The following is an 18693-nucleotide window of genomic DNA, read 5'->3' as shown; positions in this document are numbered from 1 at the left end:
GGAAGAATTCTCTCATGCCCCTAAATTTTGGGGTGTGAAGGTGCTCCAAACAGCATTGAGGAAACTCACATCTACCTCCATTTCTTCAGTCTGTGCTAATCACTGCATGTGTGACTGAGCTTTGGGACAGAGAAATGTCACACAAAGAGAAAAGACAAAATAAATAATTATAGGAGAAAAAAATGCATTTGACTTTAAACCTCAGGCATTTACCACTTCAGCTGTGGTACGCAGAACTGACCAAATGATTCAATGACAAGTGTGGGCTTGGAGAAAATTGCCTTTTCTCACATTGAATTGTTAGTCAACCAATGTTTTGAGAAACTTGTGGCTGTGCTAACTCAGCTTGAAACTACAGAAAGCCTGGGTATCAAAACAGCTGCCACAAAAAACAGTCTGAAACCAGCAGAGCGCTCATCACCTGCCTGGCATATGGAAAGGCACGACACTTGGTACCTCTCACCTGCAGAAGGAAAAGCCCCTCAAACACCAAGGGAAGGTGAAATGCCTCTCTTTGGAAAGTCTCCCCTCTAAGAGCAGGGCATTTAGCTGGAAGAAAATCCATCACCTGAACCACTCTGTCACTAACATCTGCAAGGTGCTCTAAACAAAGCCTACAGACAGCATTTCACACTTCATAACCTCATTCAGTGTATGCCTGGGACGTGCAGCTGCTTTCTCCAAGTGACTCAGAGTTGCAGATCCCATGAGATGCTAATGGTTACCTTACACAGATGGAGGCAGACAGTTTAGATACATTAAGGAATTCAGTCCAGCTCTGTTTGAAACGCTATCACTTCTTTTTAATTTCAATTTTCTGCTTTAAAAAAAAAAAAAAAAGTCTATTTTATGTAGGAGCTTGGTAAGAATGACATCAGCTAACGGCACTAAAAATATGGTTGACCAGAAAAAAAAAAAACAGGATTATTTTATTTGTTTTGGATTTGTTTTTCACAGGCTGGATCCTCACCAGTCCTTGGGAAGGTGAAACCACCAGAGCTCCGATATGGAAACCTCACCAAAGCTGCAGGCCAAACACCTGGGCATTTTGAAAGATGACATTTGATGCCTGCTATATCTGTGTTATCCAAATGATTCCTGAGTGCTTTCTTTGCCAATGACAAATGTTTTACATCAAAAGTCCTAAGATTTTTCAAGTCTTTATTCAGAAGGAGAGCAGATTCCAGACAAAGGGAGACTGAGTTCTTGTAACACCAAGGTGTTTGTCTGCAGGTGCATCTCATCCTGCAGCACTTCCCATCAGCTGCCCTCCTTTGCCTCCCAAGAAGCAGCGCTGGGCTCAGCTGCAAGAGGACAAAACCCATCTGTGATGTGCCCAGCAGCACAGAGTACTTATAAACAACTTCTCATAGCCTGCATCATGCTGCAGAAACACATCCCACAGTAAGTCCAGAAGACAGCTGTAGTGTGCCACCTCCTGCTGACAGCAGCTACCAACACTAGCAGGGCTAACCTAGCACAGAGCTAACATCTCTATGGCAGCACCCAATTCAGCAGGGCTCACTGAAGGTCCCCCACAGAGGCATTTCTCAGGTCACCCAATGCAGCTCTGTCACTGAATTCACTCATTGCTGCCCTTGCTTTCATCTATCAATGATGACAGCAACAGGGAAACACTGCTTATGATATGTTTATACATAAACAGCTTCCAAGTGGAATTACTCATTATTAATGCTGACAGCTCTGAAGGGGAAACCAAATGGCATTTGGCAGCAATAGCTTTTAATGAGAACATTGTTAAGGAACACAGTCTGCAGATGACAAGTGATTTCTACAGCACCAGCCTGATAACTCTGACATTCCCCTTCTCTCCCATCTCCTAAAGATAGGCCTGTCATTCTGAACATGTTACATCCCAAACAGCACGCACAGACAAGGGAGCAGGGTTTTATCAGAAGAGCAGTGGCATCCTGCCAAGCACAAGGTTCCTGGGACAGCTTTTCTGCTCAGATAGAAGGAGGGAGTGGAATCAAATGAGAAGCAGATATAAATTAACTCAGCAGTGCAGAAAGAAGGATCCTAACGACAGAACACAGCCCAGGTGTAATCACAGATAGGATGGAGCCCTCTCTGTCACATTTAATGTCATGTAGCTTCACTCTGAAACATACAACCAACAAGCCTTGCCCATGGTGAATCCATGCCCACTTCCTCAGTGGTGTCACCCCCTGTGGGACTGGAAAGCCCTCATCTACGTTACAGGCTTTATTGCACAGTTAAATATCATCAGTCAGACGTAAGCACAGGTTAATTTTTAGGCACACTCACTTTCAGAAGTATGTCCACAATGCGCTGTTGATATTCCACAGCTTGCTTGTCATTCTTAAAGTCTTCAAAAGTCTGCATGAGGTGAAAAACACTGACATCATCTTAGGAATGCTGTCCACTGGTAGCCCCAGAAATGTAAGCCATCATGAAGCAGCAGCCACATTGCAAAGCTGACAATGCTTTTAAGCCCATTATGTGCATGTTACCTAAGCAGCAGGTTCCAAGACACAACTTGCCTTGTTGTAACTACTACAACAGTTGTTACACACTTAACCAAATTAACAGGCCCAAATAGAGAGAGGAAATTCAAGAAACTTGGAAAGAAAGCCAAACCTTTAATAATGGAGAAAGATGTCAGTACTACAATGGAATTTAGAAATACATTACTCCTTTTTTATCTATGCTTAAGATGGCCTCTGCTTCCAGAGTGCTCACTGTACAACATCAGATGTTCATCAACGTATACTTAAGGACATAAAGGACTATTATGATCTCCTCTGATACCTTACAGAATGCACATCAAAACTGTTCCTGCATCAAGCCAGTAGCTATTGGTTTAGCTAAAACATAAACTTCTGTTTAACAGAATCTTGCAGGTCATGCAACCACAGCACAGATAACAAAAGAATGGGTGCTGTGCTGTTCTGGAAGAAATCAGTGGTCTCTTACCAAAGCAAGAACATTAAGGAATTCCCGAGTGTCAAAGTGCAGCAAGGTACGAATGTGAGGGTAGACCTCCTCATCCACAGATCCCTCTGCTGAGTGCAACCGGATGAGAAACTCAAAGATCTGCAATGAAGATTCACACATAGCAGGTTTCCTATGGATTTCAGATAAGTGATATTGCAAAGCACATTGGAAAGCAGCATCACCTCTTGCTTTGCACTTAAGCTTTAAAATACATTAGCAGTCAATCACTGTGCTTTTCCTGATGCTTGCTAGGAGGAGAAAAAAGCCCTTCCTTAGGCTCACCACCCAACTTACCAACCAACACCTAAAAATTAAGGTTCATTCTCGCAGACTGAATTGTCTGAAGTCCGATTAACTGCCTGCTCACGCTGGCAGCTCTCCTCAGCAGCTGTGCAACTGCTCCTTAAGCAGGGCACAGCTCCCCTCATCAGCAGTTCCTTTGGGAAGAGCCAACCAGTGTGCCCCCTCACTTTGAGGGGCTGCAAAAACTGACACAAGTGTTGTCCAACTCCTTTGCTGACTTCCTAACTTAGAAAGTTGAGTATGCCTTTCAAAAATGAAAGTAACTGCCTTTATCTAGCCACTGATAGAGGTGTCCAGTCCTTTCCAAGGCAACAAACAGCAACAGCTCCAGCTGTCCCAGTCCTGAGCTGGTCAAAGCTCCTAGCAGATCTGCCTGCCAGCAGAAAGGCTGCGGAGTGGCCACATCTGTCATCATGTGTTAAGGTACACACCAGGATCCCACAGGGAACTGACAGGCAATATGCTTTCCTAGGACAGTAAAAATACCCCCCCACCCCCCAGGAAGTGTCTCATTTTCTCATTCATTCCTGTTCCGAGTTAAATTCCTTGATAGCATGGTGACAGAGAAGCCAGATGGAATTAGCAGCTTGACTTTCAGAACTACAGCCTTCCCTGTATAACTTGGCCTCCTTGAACCTGGTACCTTCTGCCAGCTAGGAACTAGTAAGAAAACCACCTAATAAAAATAACGTAGCTAAAGTGCTGGATTTAAGAATTGAGACAGAAGATGTTACTTAAGTAAGACTCTTAGGACCACTGTCAGAGATTATAACAAGGAGACGCTGATGGCTCCTCCCCAGTGTTACTGCTGCTGGTTATGCTTCTGCTTCTCAGACCTCCAGCTACAGTTGTTGCTGTGCCAGGTCTAGAGAGTGTGCAGGAGACAATTAGACAAGGCCATGGGAGAGGGCAACAGCCCAGTGCTCCTCTGACAAAAGGAAGCAGCATGGCTGGCAAACTGTGAGGAAAGGGTTTGCAGCAACCCAGAGCTACCACATACATACAGCTACAAGCCCTAGTTTAGCAACAAAAGCATCTACCTTTTCTGCTGTGCTGAAGAAAGGAAGTGCCAAAAAGAAAGCACTACCTCTTCTTAAAGCCCTGAAATTACAATGAAATACTATGTGCCAAAAAGAAAACTATTTTGCTAGCAAAATTAACCAGGAATTAAGGAAAGATATTCTTATGAGCACAAAATGGTGATCAAAGGCATATTCCACCTCAATAAACTCTTGGGGATCCAAAGGAGTTAAGCTTTGCCTTGGGCCAAGATTCAGGCACAGCTTAAAGAGAAAGAAATAGCTGGCTTGAAGGCTCTGATGGAAATAAGGAAAGGAGATTTACTTGGCAGTCACTATGCCAACTTTCACAGCATGCAACCTGTACATCTTGTCATACTTTTCATATACATTAACTGTGATTCCAGCTAGGTGCACTCCGTGACAAAACCATTATCAGACATCAGATTAATAATTGCTTGCCATCAGAAACTCAGAAATAAGACACATGCTTTCTTTTCTAAATTCTCACATGATAGAGTGCCCTTCCAGAAGGTTACTCACCTGATTTTTAACCAGAGGTACCAGATCTTCAGGAATATCACCCAATGGATACGCACGGCCTGCCAAGCAGCAGCTATAGGAAACAAAGGGAAAGGTTTGTGTGGGTTGGTTGGCTGTTTGCTTTTAAGTTAACTCTTAGCATTAAACAGACTGAAGAAAACATTTAATTTTCTGATGCTGCTTTCAGGATGCTCTTAAATTTATTTTGTGTATCATGACAGCAAGTATTACAGACAGGATGGCTGCAAATACACAAGATTTGCACGCACGAATTTCTATCCAAAGTCTGTCATAGCACAGCAGGAACACAACAGTGGTATCTCAGGATTTCCCAAAAAAAAGTAATCTCTCTTGCATTTTTGGATGCAGCAATAATCCAGAATCAAAAGTTCATGAACTCGGATAGATTCCAGAAAAGGGAACTCATTAATTAATCACTACTGGGCCATTTCAGAATGACTTCCAGCAAATCACAAGCAATACAGTAAGCACAGCTATCCCAAAGAGCTCAAATAAGGCTTCTCAGGCTACTGACTCCTTGCTCAAGGAGCACTGTCACACACAGGATGAAGGAGAAACCAAAAGACAAAGTCATAGTCATGGCTTACCAGCTCCAAGTATTTAACTTCACCCCTCCTCATATGATAGGACCCAGGTGGATGGCCTGGAGCTGCACCAGGGCAGGGTAAGGCGGGGGGTTAAGAAAAGGTTCTGCACATGAAGGTGATGGATGTGACATAGGCTTCCCAGGGCAGTACGCATAGCCCTGAGCTGATGGAGCTCAAGAAGAGTTTGGATACCACTCTCAGACACAGGGCTTGGATTCTGGCTTCTGCCTGGAGCCAGGGATTGGACTTAATGACCCCTGAGGGTCTCAACCAACTTGGGATATTCCATGGCTCCATGATGTGCCACAAGCCATAGTGACTAAGGCAGCCAAATAGCAAGTAGCCATTGGTATTTTACATAATCCCTCAGACTCTGAAACACAACACAGCCTAAGATTTTGCAACTATAATTAACTAAAATCTGGTACCACTAGGCAACAGCACACATTCTTTCTAAATGGCCTTACCTTATATACACGAGCAGCTTGTTGCCCATTACCACCTGCTCATCTACAAAACAAAAATCATTTGTCACCTTGTTTTCAGAAGACACAGAGATGCAACTGTTTTTTCCCAATTATTAGCAAAACACCTCATTTGACATGCACACAATTTTACACACTGTAAGTAGAGCAGCTTTACAGACACTGAACAGTACCAGAGCACTTTCCTCTTCTCAAGATCCTAATAGGGAGCGTATGCAAGTGACCAGTAATGTCTGAAACATCCAACCCCAGATTTAGAAACTCTTCCAGAAGCAATAATACTGTACCTGTGAGAGACTTCCCAGCATTCAGTGGAGGAGCAATGACTTTGAACAGCTTCTGTTCAAAAGACAAGAACAAGAGCAGTGTTAAAGCAGCTGGAAAGGCTCAGAGCAAAGATTCCACTTGATTTTAAAGCAGAGATCACTGGAACACTTTCCCCAGAAAAGTTGTTTTCTCACCAGTTCTAATTAACAAGAACAGAGGACACCAAGACATGGCAAAAGATGTCTATCCCAACTGATGATATGACCAAAAACACCCTTCAGCCAATCAGATCTAACCCTAAACAAAAGGCCACACTTAAAAAAAAAAACAAAAAAACAAAAAACCCAACAACTTCAGTGGTCTCAGAAGTAACATTCAAATCATAACAGACCAGGACATTTCCTGTTCCTCAGCTGTCTGCCACCAGATCTCCTTAATTCATCATGGTATTCTCTTCTGCTTTTTTAAACACAATTTTCTCATTTTATCTTTGCAGAGCATTGCTACCTCAGATACACTGTCAATGAAAAATGTGTGTACTAAAGCACTGTAATTACAAATCACTTTTTAAGTGCACGTAGTCAAATAACTGCATATCATATATGATTTCTCCCTCTGAATGAAAAAGAACAGAACATATATATTGAATGAGAAGATTATGTATTAGCCTAAAATGCCATTTCTCACAAAGACTGCATGCTCAGCAAATAAACAAATGAGCATCTCTCTTACCTCCATGGGACTGATGAAGTCATTCATTCCACTGTTGTAGACATAGATCATGGCATCATAGAGATGGTTTTCCCAGCACAGAAGGACCACCTGCAAGGACACAGAGCAGAGTCTTGTTACAAATTAGTGGCCAAAAGGCACCATTGGTTTGGTCTAGATAATTTCTGTCTGTTGAAAGGTGACTCCCTGCCTTCCACAAGCTATGCTGTACTGAAAAGAAGTCTGCATCAGTGATGAGGGGATGCTGTCATTTATTCAGAGGAACTCTGTGCAGTGTTCAGTCTGGAAGACAAACCTGTTGTATGTCCAGGCTGGTGATATCCATATGCACAATGCAGGCTTCCATATTTTCCAACCTGTTCTTGTCTTGGAAGTGAAGGAGCAAGTCTTTCATCACTTGAGCTGTGATTCCCATCAGCTTATCACTTAAGATATATGGCTCCAAGCACTCCAGAAAGATTCCTTTGGCTACAGAATTCTCACTCATCTTATCATAGATCTGGTTAAATAATAGATCTCTAGGAAGAAAGATGTGTTCAGTTATCAGACAAGTTTATTAAAATATTCCTATTTATCTACCACTTGAGAACTCCAAATTAAATACTATTTCTTCAGCTCAGCAGCTAAATGCCCCATTCACCTCCCATGCAGACGTGAGTCAGGGGCAACTACACAGAACAAATTAAGCCATGTGTGTTGCAACAAAAAAGCTGCTGTTGGAGGAGGAATGATGACAACACCAAAATGTAACAATCTTTGACAGAGGGAGAAAATTTTGTTAAGTGTGGGGGAAAATTTGAACCAAATCTTTCTTCCTCAGTACATCAGCAGAAACTTAACAGGAACGTTTGGGTTCTGAATACACTAACCTCAGCACCAATCTTCAAACCTTCCTCTAAACTGTAACGTTCTACATCATGTCATAAAATGACTCCTCTGAACAATGTGATACTATAGCAGACAGCACTCAGGACTGCATGGGGTGGTGGTCTGTCATGGGGCACAGATTTATAACCTCAGACTTACGTGCGCTGGAGCAGAAGGCAGTAATCAACTATGACAGGCACCACATCCTGGGGAAGGAACAAAAAAGCTGTGGTGACTGGCAAAGTTCTTGCCAAACAGAACATCCTGCACAGCACAAAATGAAGCCTGGCCAATACGGTGGCACAGTCACAGCTTTTCCACCAACCAGAGTTTGCTGGCAAACACAGTCACACGTGGACTTGCCACTTTCCCACTGATCACACAAGAATTTCCCAACAGGTCATGACTGTTACACAGTCAACTTCTGCAGCAATGCAGTATCAACATGGGCTGGTAGTGATAGGACAAGGGGAATGGTCTTAAACTGAGACAGGGGAGGTTTAGGTTGGATATTAGGAGGAAGTTTTTCAGCCAGAGGGTGGTGAGGCACTGGAACAGGTGCCCAAGGAGGCTGTGGATGCCCCATCCCTGCAGGCATTCAAGGCCAGGCTGGATGTGGCTCTGGGCAGCCTGGGCTGCTGGTTGGTGACCTGCACACAGCAGGGGGTTGGAAGCAGATGAGCACTGTGCTCCTTTTCAACCCAGGCCATTCTGTGATTCTATGACAATTCTGATTAAGAGTTTCCATATATCTATTCAAGTGAGTCCTCTGGAGCAACATACCTGAAAGTGCTGCTCCATAACCTGGATTTTTCCTTGGTCAGGGCATTTCTTCAAAGTCCGATCAGCATAATGAAGAAGGATCTCAACCATCTGGATTACAAGAAACAAGAAAATTCATTTCCATCCTACACTAGAGGCTGGCCTGGTAGCACATTTAATAGCCTGACTAGGGGGCTGGCAGCATGGCAAACCCTGTTGTTCCAGTTTGGGCATGAACTACAACAGGCAGAAAGGAAAAAAGAGGCTACAACTGGTACTCCCAACAAGGCTGCTTAGACAACTGCAGGAGATGGAACAGGAGTGGCCCAGGGGGGTTCCTGAAGGCCTACAGTAACTGCACTGCCAGGCTGCCAGCACATTTTGAGGCAGATGACTGAAGCACAAACTGAAGCACAGAACTCACTGCAGCCATGTCTTCACTCAGAGCTTAAGTTACAGTATCTTAAATAACAGAGCTTACTTATCTGAAAACACAACATGAACTAAGAATAAAGTAAAGATGAATAACTACTGCAATAATTATGTATTTTAAACATCCTTCCTAGAAACACAATCTTGTGACAATAATCATAACATAATCAGTTAAAAATATATTCCATGTATACATGATCAAGATCTCTAACCAGGGAGTCAGAAAGTTACATGCTGATGAATGCTCAACAGCTAAACAGCAGGAAACTGCAATTACCTCCAAAAAGGGTTTCTGTCCCCTGTGAAGGGAACAGAGACTGGATTTTGAGATCTCAAGGCCAAGATAACGGTGTCACAATCTCCTTTCCTAATGCTGCAGATTTTATCCCCATCTTTACCTCTTCTAAATCCTGCTCACAATCATAGCAAGACAGGCACGTGTATGCTTTCAAGAGTTAATTGAAATAACTTCTGGAGGAGAGATGCTACTCCTTCCAGGAACACAATTAACATCACATAAGTGCACATGAAAACCTAGTTAGGAAGAGATCAGTGACTCACTCTGTCTGCAATGACTGCTTTCCGCTTGCTTGTGTCCCCAGACAAGCCTAGAAAGAATGAAGGGGTTAGGGGAAACAAACAAACAAACAATGAGGTGCACTATAAATACCACAGCTTGAGATAGGGAGGTCAGAATATCTAGATATAGAGTCCTTATTCTCTTAATTTAAAGATTGCTCCAGCAATCCAGAATGACAAAACCAAATCTGAGTGCTGTCTGACAGAAGAAAACAAGTTTAACATCCAGAGAATAATTAACAGAAAACTGACACAGGGTGTATAGGAGGTCAATGGCTGGAGGATGCATTGATGTGAAGGAGCACACTGTAAGGACAAACAATTCTTAAATGCCAACTCAGAAGACAGTAATAATTTTCCAGAATTCAAAATAATTTGCTTAATTGCATTTTGCTATGCATTAAACAAGATACATCTTCACATACTAGCAATTCACAGCAGGAGGATCTTATCCTTAAGAGTCATCTGTCAAAACCACCAAATGTTACTTGCTGAAAATTCAGTTTGCCCAATCCCAGTCAGACCATCCAAGCAGCAGCTTCTGACACAATGAACGTGTTCCTCACAATACATTGGCCTTTATAGGAAACATGGTGCCAAAAACCAACAGTACTTTCAGTCTGTTGTACAGACAGAGGAGGCCTCAATTAGAAGTACCTGCTTGACAGAGCTGAGGGAACATCACCCTGCAGATCACCTGCAGGTCACACATGACCATCAGAAATATTTTGCTGACTGGTTATTCAACAGCTGGATCCATTTCCTTCATGAAAAGGCAGTAACAGGAATCATAACACAGATAAGGTCTGATTTTCAGTTGGCAAAAGGTGTCTCCTAAAGGTTTATGGACTTTAAAGAAGCCAAACTGATCCATATTGGTGGTGTTGTTTCTGTCGCACCCAAAGCAACGCATCCTCATTTCTCTCCTTCAATTACCTCTCAACTTTTTTTCCTGGAACAGTGATGCCAGCACCAGTACATGCACAGGTTTAAAACTTTCCCTAGTGATTTTCAGTTGGAAATATTCACACAAACACTTACCTACCACAGCCTTTGCTTTCCCTTCATAAAAGGACCAAGCAAGAGCCAGGGCATCAGTGAGACGCTCTTGTTTCAGAAGGTGATCAATTCTCTAAAATAATAAGTAACAATAGATCTTAGTGTTAAAGACCATTTTCTCTCCTTCTTAAAGACCAGCAGCAGATCATGATGGCTGACAGCAAGTAAATAGGAAACATCTGAAGCTGACTATAACTGCAGTAAAGGGCAACATCTCAAAATTATCTCGGATGTACATTTTCTTCTGCACACTTAATAAGGACAAAAAAGTCCACATCTATAACTCTCACCTCCACACCTGCTCCATGACAAGCCTTGAGTAAATCACCTACAACAAAGAGGCTTCCAGTACTATAGAAACCACGTGGTAATTTAAAATGAGTTTGACTCAGGGCACGTACATTGGGATTGATTTTGGAATTCTAAGTACATGAGATCATGGCTCAAAGCAAGACTTCTCATTGGCAGAGGTGGCAGTGAACAGCTGGAGGGAAAACTAGAAGAGGAGAATGATCCTGGTAACCAAAAGCAGCAACTGTATCATAACAGAGATAAACTGTTCATACTCTGTAGGCAAAAAACGGTGAAGGTCACTGCCAAGAGTAGAAATGTGTGACTGAAAAAAGATGACTATTTGAGTTGCTTGAGAAACAGCCTTGAAGTCCCTTTTTCAAAATGAGTTGGTAAACTAACTTGGCACAAGCAGAATTTACTAATGAAGTTTGCTAATGACCAACATTTAACGTGGATTGACCACAAAGACAAAAAGCAATAGGATAATCCCTAATGCCAGGTGAGAGAAGTACGATGCAATCCAATGGCACAAGCAGTCTACAACAGAAGTCAGAGTTCGGCTGTCAGCTACAAGCCACTGACATTATACAGCCAAAAAAACCAGCAAAAGGCAACCCAAGGAGGTACAAGGCCTAACCTACCTGTCAGAGACAGAGAAGAACAGATGCCACTGTGCATGGGACTGCAAGAGCCTACCCAGAGTCACATGGGACAAGAAACTAAGCACAGAGGATGCGTAGGGAACGGTGATTGTGAAAAGGAAAGGAATAGGAGGGTGATGAAAGATGTGCTTAACCTTGCAAAACAAAGTCTAATGGACAATGTGCATACTCTGAATAAACATACTGTGAAGTGATGAACTGGAACAGAAAAAAATGCTTTTCTTCTCAATGGAAAAGAACAGCAAAGCAACAGAGGGATATAAACAGATCTCTGATTACTTTAACCTGGAAATTAATAGGGTTTCAGCTACCAGAGAAATGATAATCCAAAACAGCTTCTAGCAACAGAAACAAGGATCCAAAAACCCAGTGAAGTTTCTGGGCAGTCTTTGATAAATTTGAAGATGTAGCTCCTGCAGTAGCTGGAGACAAAATACAAGGAACCAGTTTTCCTTCCATTCCTTTACCCTATCTTTGCATTCCAATGCCACAGAGCATGGTGACTCTGCCTAGTTAATAGCAGCTGAAACCTCACAAGGCATTGTTTGCCTCACTCAGGAAAACAAAGATTCCATTCAGCCTGCAAGCTCATGCAAGTAGCAGTCCCATAGCATCCCAGTGGAAAGCAGAATACCTACAGTGCTGGCTTTGTGTAGCAATTAGGAATCCTGAACACAGCACTCAGAACATTCTTCACAAATGCTATAGCTCTATAGTTCACTCCCTCCTAGGCTATATTTAAGCAATTCAAACCTACCAAGTTCTACAGTTTTCCTCTCAACTTACCTCTCTCCAGCTCCTCAATGTCATGACGTGAACTGACTAGAAAAGGAAAAAAAAAAAACAACAACAACCAAACACATTATTTAGTTACAATTGCTCATGCGTCCTACAGACTCCCCAGAGCAGGCTGGTATAAATAAAGAAGTAAAGCAACTCTCAGATTTCTACATAGCATCCTGTAATACACCTCTCTCTGCTTTTTCATAGAGTACTTGCACTGGAAAAACAATCAGAATAATCCTTCTATCAACTCCACTCAATGGAGTCTAACTTTCCCTACCCTCTTATCTTCTTCTATTTACTCTATTTACTCATTAGCATGTCTAGGAAATAGAAATGGAAGTTCAGGACAGAGAAAGCTAACTCTACTTTGAAATGGCATAAACGAGGATACTGCAAAAGTATCACATCGTTACTGAGCTCAGAACTTGTCTAAGATCAAATTGTTGCAAATTCTTTAAGCCAAGGATGTAAGTGCAAAACAACCAGAAGTCAATGTCACTTATTTCCATTACAAACTCCCCACATTTACCTTAGTTCCCAGGTAGAAGATCTGGCCACCACAGCTGCTGATGGACTGATAACAAGCTTTCTCTCCAACCAATGCCTGCAGAGAGGAAAAAATGTCATGCAAGTCAAACTGCCTTTTGTTTTTGTAAAATTTTCCAAAAGACACACGTACACCTGAACACTGTAATTAAAACAACATAATGAAGACTGGGAGAGAACAACACAGATTACTGGGCAATAGTAAGTAAGCAAGCTCTTACATCATGGCCTTCTGCTGTAAATGCAGCTTAAAGCGCTGCTGAGCATCTCAACAAGAAAAATTTCCTTGGGCCCATCATTTTTGCAAGCCTTATGTCTCAGGCTTCAATGGCAGTCACCAGAAGGCCTGGTCATAGGGCACTGCAGTGTCTGGAACTGAGCAAAATTCCACAGCTGGCCTTTCAAACAAGAATGAACTACTGTACATCCCATGTTTCATTGTCTACCCCTGCATAAGGAGCAGCTCCCCAAAAAGAAAACACAAACTGCCTGTTAGCTGGCTAAATCAACACCACGTATGATTTTTCAGATGTTTCACAAAGCCCTTTTTCCAAATCTCCACTTTCTCTCACTTAAGGCAAACACATGTAGGTCATCTGCACCCACCAGCGCCTCGCTGACATTGCCTCCTGTAGCCAGGGACTTGAAGTGGCTGCTGTTGTAGACCAGCTGAACTTCTGGAATCTCTATGGTCTCCAACTCCTCCTGTGTCTGACGATCTATGACATGCAGCTTCTCCACACTGTCCAGAAGCACTGCTGTTCGTGAGTTTATCCACTGAAAAAGGCAACACACTGCAGATTTCAGCAACTCACGTGTATTTAGAGGGAACTAAACCAGTTCTGGGCATATCCCCAAGTATCCACACCAGAAGGTCTAGAATCACTAGCAACTTCAATGCTATACACCATTACTACAAAACAGCAACCATGTATAACTCCAAAGGTAACGATGGGGAGATTCCCTCTTGAGTATATCAGCTTTTACACTGAGAAAAACTACAATGACATCTCTTCAAAGAAAACACCTGCAGACAAATGGCAATCCATCCTGTTGGTACACTGTTTATGCTCTAGTGCACCTTCCATCCAAAAGCCTCAAAAACATGACTACTACAACACCTCTTCTCAGATCCCTTGGGAGTTAAATAGAGCATCAAGAAGCACTAAAAATAGATGTTGTACATCCAAGTTTAAGTCAAAGCCTGTCATCCATATTCTTAAACTTCTACTTCTATGACCAAAGCCCTGCAAAAAAAAAAAAAAAAAAGCAGCTTTTTTCCCCCATTCTCCCATTTTTTTAAGCACTTGAGAATAGAATGGGCTGGGTTGAAAAGGAGCACAATGCTCATCCAGTTCCAACCCTCTGCTATGCGCAGGGTCACCAACCAGCAGCCCAGGCTGCCCAGAGCCACATCCAGCCTGGCCTTGGATGCCTGCAGGGATGGGGCATCCACAGCCTCCTTGGGCAACCTGTTGCAGTGCGTGTTATACAGACGGTGATGACAAGTTTCAAACTGGTTCAAGGCCTCAAACACTTCCACACTCCCAGGGCTGGGGCATCTATGGCTTTCTCTGGACAACCAGCTCCAGTATCTCACCATTCCCATGACAAAAAGAAAAACAACAAAAAAACCTCATCCTCATTTCGAAGCTAACTTTAATCTCATCTCTAGAAAATGCTGGCTGATTTGGAGGCCTGTCTTGGTATTCTGGCCTTTCCTGCTTTATTCTCTCTATTGTGTAAATGTGTTTTGGAATCGGGATTTTTGTTGTTGAAATCAAGCAATTATGGCAAGCTAGGAAACATCCATATATAAAAGCACTAGAATTTTACTGAGCTAATTTCAGAGAAGTTCGCATTCTTAAGTAAGGAGTAAAAATATTGCTTGCTAAATTCTCTTTGGCTCCTGAAAACATTTCCTTACCAAGGCCACCATCTTCCCAGAAAAAGGAAGTATTTTGCCTACCTGCAACTACTCTTTTGTTTGCTCATTTTTTACCTCTTAATTGCTACTTGCTGTTTCAATTAGGCTGGTTTTCTAATGAATCCCAAGTTTAAAGACATTCTCCATTTCTGAACTCCAGATAAGTACAGTGCATACATGCGGTACATACAACTAAAGGATCCTGAGGTACAATTACAAGAAAATTTGTGTTAAAAAAAAAAAAAGCAGTATTGAGACTTACAGTGAAGTTGATGAGGTCATAGTGAAGATGGAGCTGCTTCTGCTTAGTGACATGTATTGCACCAGTATCATCCCTCTTTACCTAAAAGAGAAATCAGACAAGATTGAGGAACACATTCTTCAGTCCCCAAACACATCACACAACACCAGGAGAGCAGCTCACACGAGCAGGCTGAGCACCCAGTAACAGCTCACACTGTTCTGAATCAGAGTGCTGTGACCCACTTCCAAAGCTCTCACATATGTGAGGAAACAGAAAAGGTCTGAGGACTGGCTCTCAGAAGGAAGCAGAAGAACACATGCCCTCTGCTGGATTAACTTCCAATCACTTGTTTGCACTGCAGGAGTTGTATGCCAAAACAGCTCCTTAAACATCCTAGCACTCCAAGCCAAAGTACTCCATTTTCTGAAGCCTGAGCACTGCTCACATACTGAATTCAGACATGAAATCTTCAAAAGTAAAAAAAAAAAAATAATAATAATAATAAAAATTTGCATATACAGCTTCCGCAGATCTCAGCAGTAAAAGTGGCATACCTAAACACATGCACCTTGAAAGCAGTTGTCTCTCAGTGGTTTATCTAAGTTTTCCAGACCTGTGTTTCATATGAAAAAACAAAATAGCATCTCAAATTCATATGCTCTCCTCAAAATAATCCACATTCTTCCACCTCCAGGTGAAATGAAGTGAGGTTATAGTCAACACTTCCTTCTGGAATACACAAAGCTCAGCCCTCCAGATCCTCAAGGAAGGACACCACTGTTTGCTGAAAAGCAACAACCAGCTTCCTTTCCCAAGCCTGTTGCAAGCTGCAGACACCCCTACCATGCACACACACACTAGAATTCCACAAGCCAGAGGCTCAGTCAACTGAGTAAGAAGTGATTATTTGAAACACAGAACAAAACATTCAAACTTACCAGAAGAAAATGAACGACATCACCTCTACAAAACGCAAGCATGGGGTTCACTGAGTTCTGTACAGCCACAAAGTGCCACGCCAGGAGGGGGACACTCGAAGGGTCCATCTGAGAGACAAGAAGCACAGACTGTATGCAAGGCAGCCCCTTGGTAGCAGAGTGTGATGCTCATCAGCTGCTGCTCATTGACTTTGCCAGGTGTGCACACAGGCCATAAAGCAATGCCTTAGTGTGCTGAAAGCTGAGCAGAAGGTTGTGTTCTCTGGTCTACACACATGATTTAGAGACAACAGGTCAGCATCCCATCAGTCAAGGCTTCCAGGCCACAGTAGAGAAGACAAGAAACTGAGCAGCTCCTAAGATCCTCCCTTCCCACTTCTGGGAAAAAGCCAACATCTTCAAGAGATTCAGCTCTCTGCCTACAATCTACACCTGGCAGACCAACCCATTAAACTCTACGCTGTGAAACTGTAGTTCTAATGTGTGCTGGTAAAGCAGTAAAACCAACTCCTAGTCCTGATCTCACCCCCTTCACTACAAGAACTGTTGGTAGCAACAACAAAAAAAGCAAGCATTTATCTTTGTAACTCACACGACCGTAGGGAAAAGTCATCCACACTTTCAAAGATGGCTTCAGGCCAATAACCAGTATCTTCAAAGAAACAAAAAGGCAAAATAAAACATTGGAGGATGTACCAGGAAGTTTCTTTGTGGCTTCTCATAAAGCCTTCTGCCTGTAGTGAGTTACCTTTGTCAGGGAGGCCATGGCCAGCAGTGAATACTGGGTGATAGGATGGTCTCTCAGTTCAACCTTTGCATGTAATGGTTCAATACAACAAACCTCCCCCTTGGAGCCGCTGAAGAGACATCGAGATTCACACGTTCTCACACCCATAACCCTCCTGCAAACCAGAGAAATCAGCTTAACAGACAGTTATCAGGAGGAGATCAGCCTAACAATTTCATGGAATCGTATGCACAATCCTTCAGAAATAGTGTTTCAAAAAGCCTTTTTACGCAGCTCCAGGGATGAATTTGGAAGCAGTTTCAAACAGCTGCTTGGGTACAGACAAGAAGTCCTTAGGGTCTTATTTAATAGCACACGATCAGGTTCCCCAGAGCAACAAGCCCAGTCCTTTCTCCTTATCCCACATCCTCTTCGGGATTGCAAGAGGAGAACGAGCAGTTAGTGAAGGGCAGCTCTCACTAAGAAAGGAAAACCAAGGCAGCACTTATATGACAACTTCCAAGAGTCAATCAGAAATGCCAAGATCCTGGGCAATACCTAAATAAAAGCATTAATAACTTAACTTGACCATTAACAAGCCTTGCTTCAACTAAAATTATACTGCAGCCCTGAGCTGCACCTTCAATATTCAGACAATAGTTTCACTGGTTGCAGTGCTTTTTTGCTTGGGTTTTATAACTTCTGACCTAGAACTAGTTGCTTGCATTGCCAACTTCTATCAGGTAAGAGCTGTCTTACTTAAATGAGAGTTCAAACACGGAGCCTCCGCTGTCGTTGCAAATTGCAAGTGTCGGGTCATCTGTAAACTGAGCAGACAATCAAATTAGAATTGGCATTAACAAATAAGCCACCAAACAAAAAAATAATTGAAAAACTCATGCTACAGCATTATCTACAGTGCATTTACTTCTGTATGTTATGTCTACCAGGAATACACTTTCAACATTTAGCATCGAGAATACTGATGGCTTTTTTATGATGTGTAGAAAATGCAAAGTGTTGTGTCTTGCCCTCATCTTTCCAGCATCATTGCTAGATTCTGTTATCAAAGTCCCACTACATTCTATTGCTGCTCAGAACCACAAGACATCAAAATCTGCACTGCTACCAGAATAACTCACAGCTTCCAGCCTCTAGGTTGGTGCCAGAACTGACAAATGGGCTGTGAGACCAAAAATCAGAAACATCCATAGCACCTAATGAAATCAAATAAGATAAGAAAGGGTCATGTATACAGTTGAGAGACCCTTCTGGAAGACTCTGCAATCCAGCACAAGCATCTGGGATTGCAAGGTCCAAGCACTCCTCAACGTTGGTACTGCCATCAGGTTATGGGCCAGAAGGGAGACATGAGGAACAAGGACCCAAAAAAGGGGAAGATGCATTATTATGCATGGGACAAAGTTGCCTGAGATGGGAGTATTTCAGATGCAGCAGTACAGGGGCACTTCATAGCAACAAAATCTTTCTGGTAAGCCAGGTGAGGCCAAGCAGTACACAAGAAGCCATCCTTGAGCCATGCTCCACCAGACATGCTGCTCTATTTCTGCGAATGGTACTCAGTGGACCTGAGATATCTCAGCAAGGTGAAGCACCAAGATCACTGCTCCAACCAGGAGATACACATATTTTAGCATCTAAACCTACACAGATTCTGGCATCAGAGATTGGACAGAAAATAAGCTTTTGTTATACTGCAACTCACTGCCAATATTATGATTTCAGCTAGCAATATACTGTTTCCTTTTTTCAAATTTCTGCTCATTTTTTTCACCTCTGGATATTACTGCCACGTAACTCCTAGGTAGCTGCTCTCATCTGCAAATCTAGAAGTACTGCACAAAGGAAGTTAGCACATCTGGGCTTTTTTAGCTTGGAGAAGAGAAGGCTCCAGGGAAACCTCATTGTGGTCT

At 42.6% G+C, this 18693-nt stretch overlaps 1 protein-coding gene across 1 annotated transcript in view; it reads right to left on the bottom strand.

Annotated features, from left to right (window-relative positions):
• Nucleotides 1-18693, bottom strand: part of VPS8 (VPS8 subunit of CORVET complex) — a 62361-nt gene that overhangs the window by 32853 nt on the left and 10815 nt on the right. Inside the window, exons 9-27 of the mRNA XM_052687269.1 lie at nucleotides 17519-17586; nucleotides 16781-16934; nucleotides 16625-16684; nucleotides 16033-16140; nucleotides 15113-15193; nucleotides 13530-13700; nucleotides 12907-12981; nucleotides 12378-12413; nucleotides 10618-10708; nucleotides 9559-9605; nucleotides 8587-8676; nucleotides 7963-8009; nucleotides 7232-7454; nucleotides 6937-7026; nucleotides 6225-6276; nucleotides 5920-5962; nucleotides 4845-4917; nucleotides 2959-3078; nucleotides 2290-2361 (exon numbers count right to left, since the gene is read on the bottom strand). Of these exons, the coding sequence (XP_052543229.1) occupies nucleotides 2290-2361; nucleotides 2959-3078; nucleotides 4845-4917; nucleotides 5920-5962; nucleotides 6225-6276; nucleotides 6937-7026; nucleotides 7232-7454; nucleotides 7963-8009; nucleotides 8587-8676; nucleotides 9559-9605; nucleotides 10618-10708; nucleotides 12378-12413; nucleotides 12907-12981; nucleotides 13530-13700; nucleotides 15113-15193; nucleotides 16033-16140; nucleotides 16625-16684; nucleotides 16781-16934; nucleotides 17519-17586 (1701 nt within the window). The remainder of the gene's footprint in view (nucleotides 1-2289; nucleotides 2362-2958; nucleotides 3079-4844; nucleotides 4918-5919; nucleotides 5963-6224; nucleotides 6277-6936; nucleotides 7027-7231; nucleotides 7455-7962; nucleotides 8010-8586; nucleotides 8677-9558; nucleotides 9606-10617; nucleotides 10709-12377; nucleotides 12414-12906; nucleotides 12982-13529; nucleotides 13701-15112; nucleotides 15194-16032; nucleotides 16141-16624; nucleotides 16685-16780; nucleotides 16935-17518; nucleotides 17587-18693) is intronic.

This window comes from Tympanuchus pallidicinctus, unplaced genomic scaffold (genome assembly GCF_026119805.1).
Source record: "Tympanuchus pallidicinctus isolate F22 unplaced genomic scaffold, pur_lepc_1.0 scaffold22, whole genome shotgun sequence".
Classification (NCBI taxonomy): domain Eukaryota; kingdom Metazoa; phylum Chordata; class Aves; order Galliformes; family Phasianidae; genus Tympanuchus; species Tympanuchus pallidicinctus.
The sequence above is the reverse complement of the archived record's forward strand: the minus strand, read 5'-3'. Positions and strand labels throughout refer to the sequence as shown.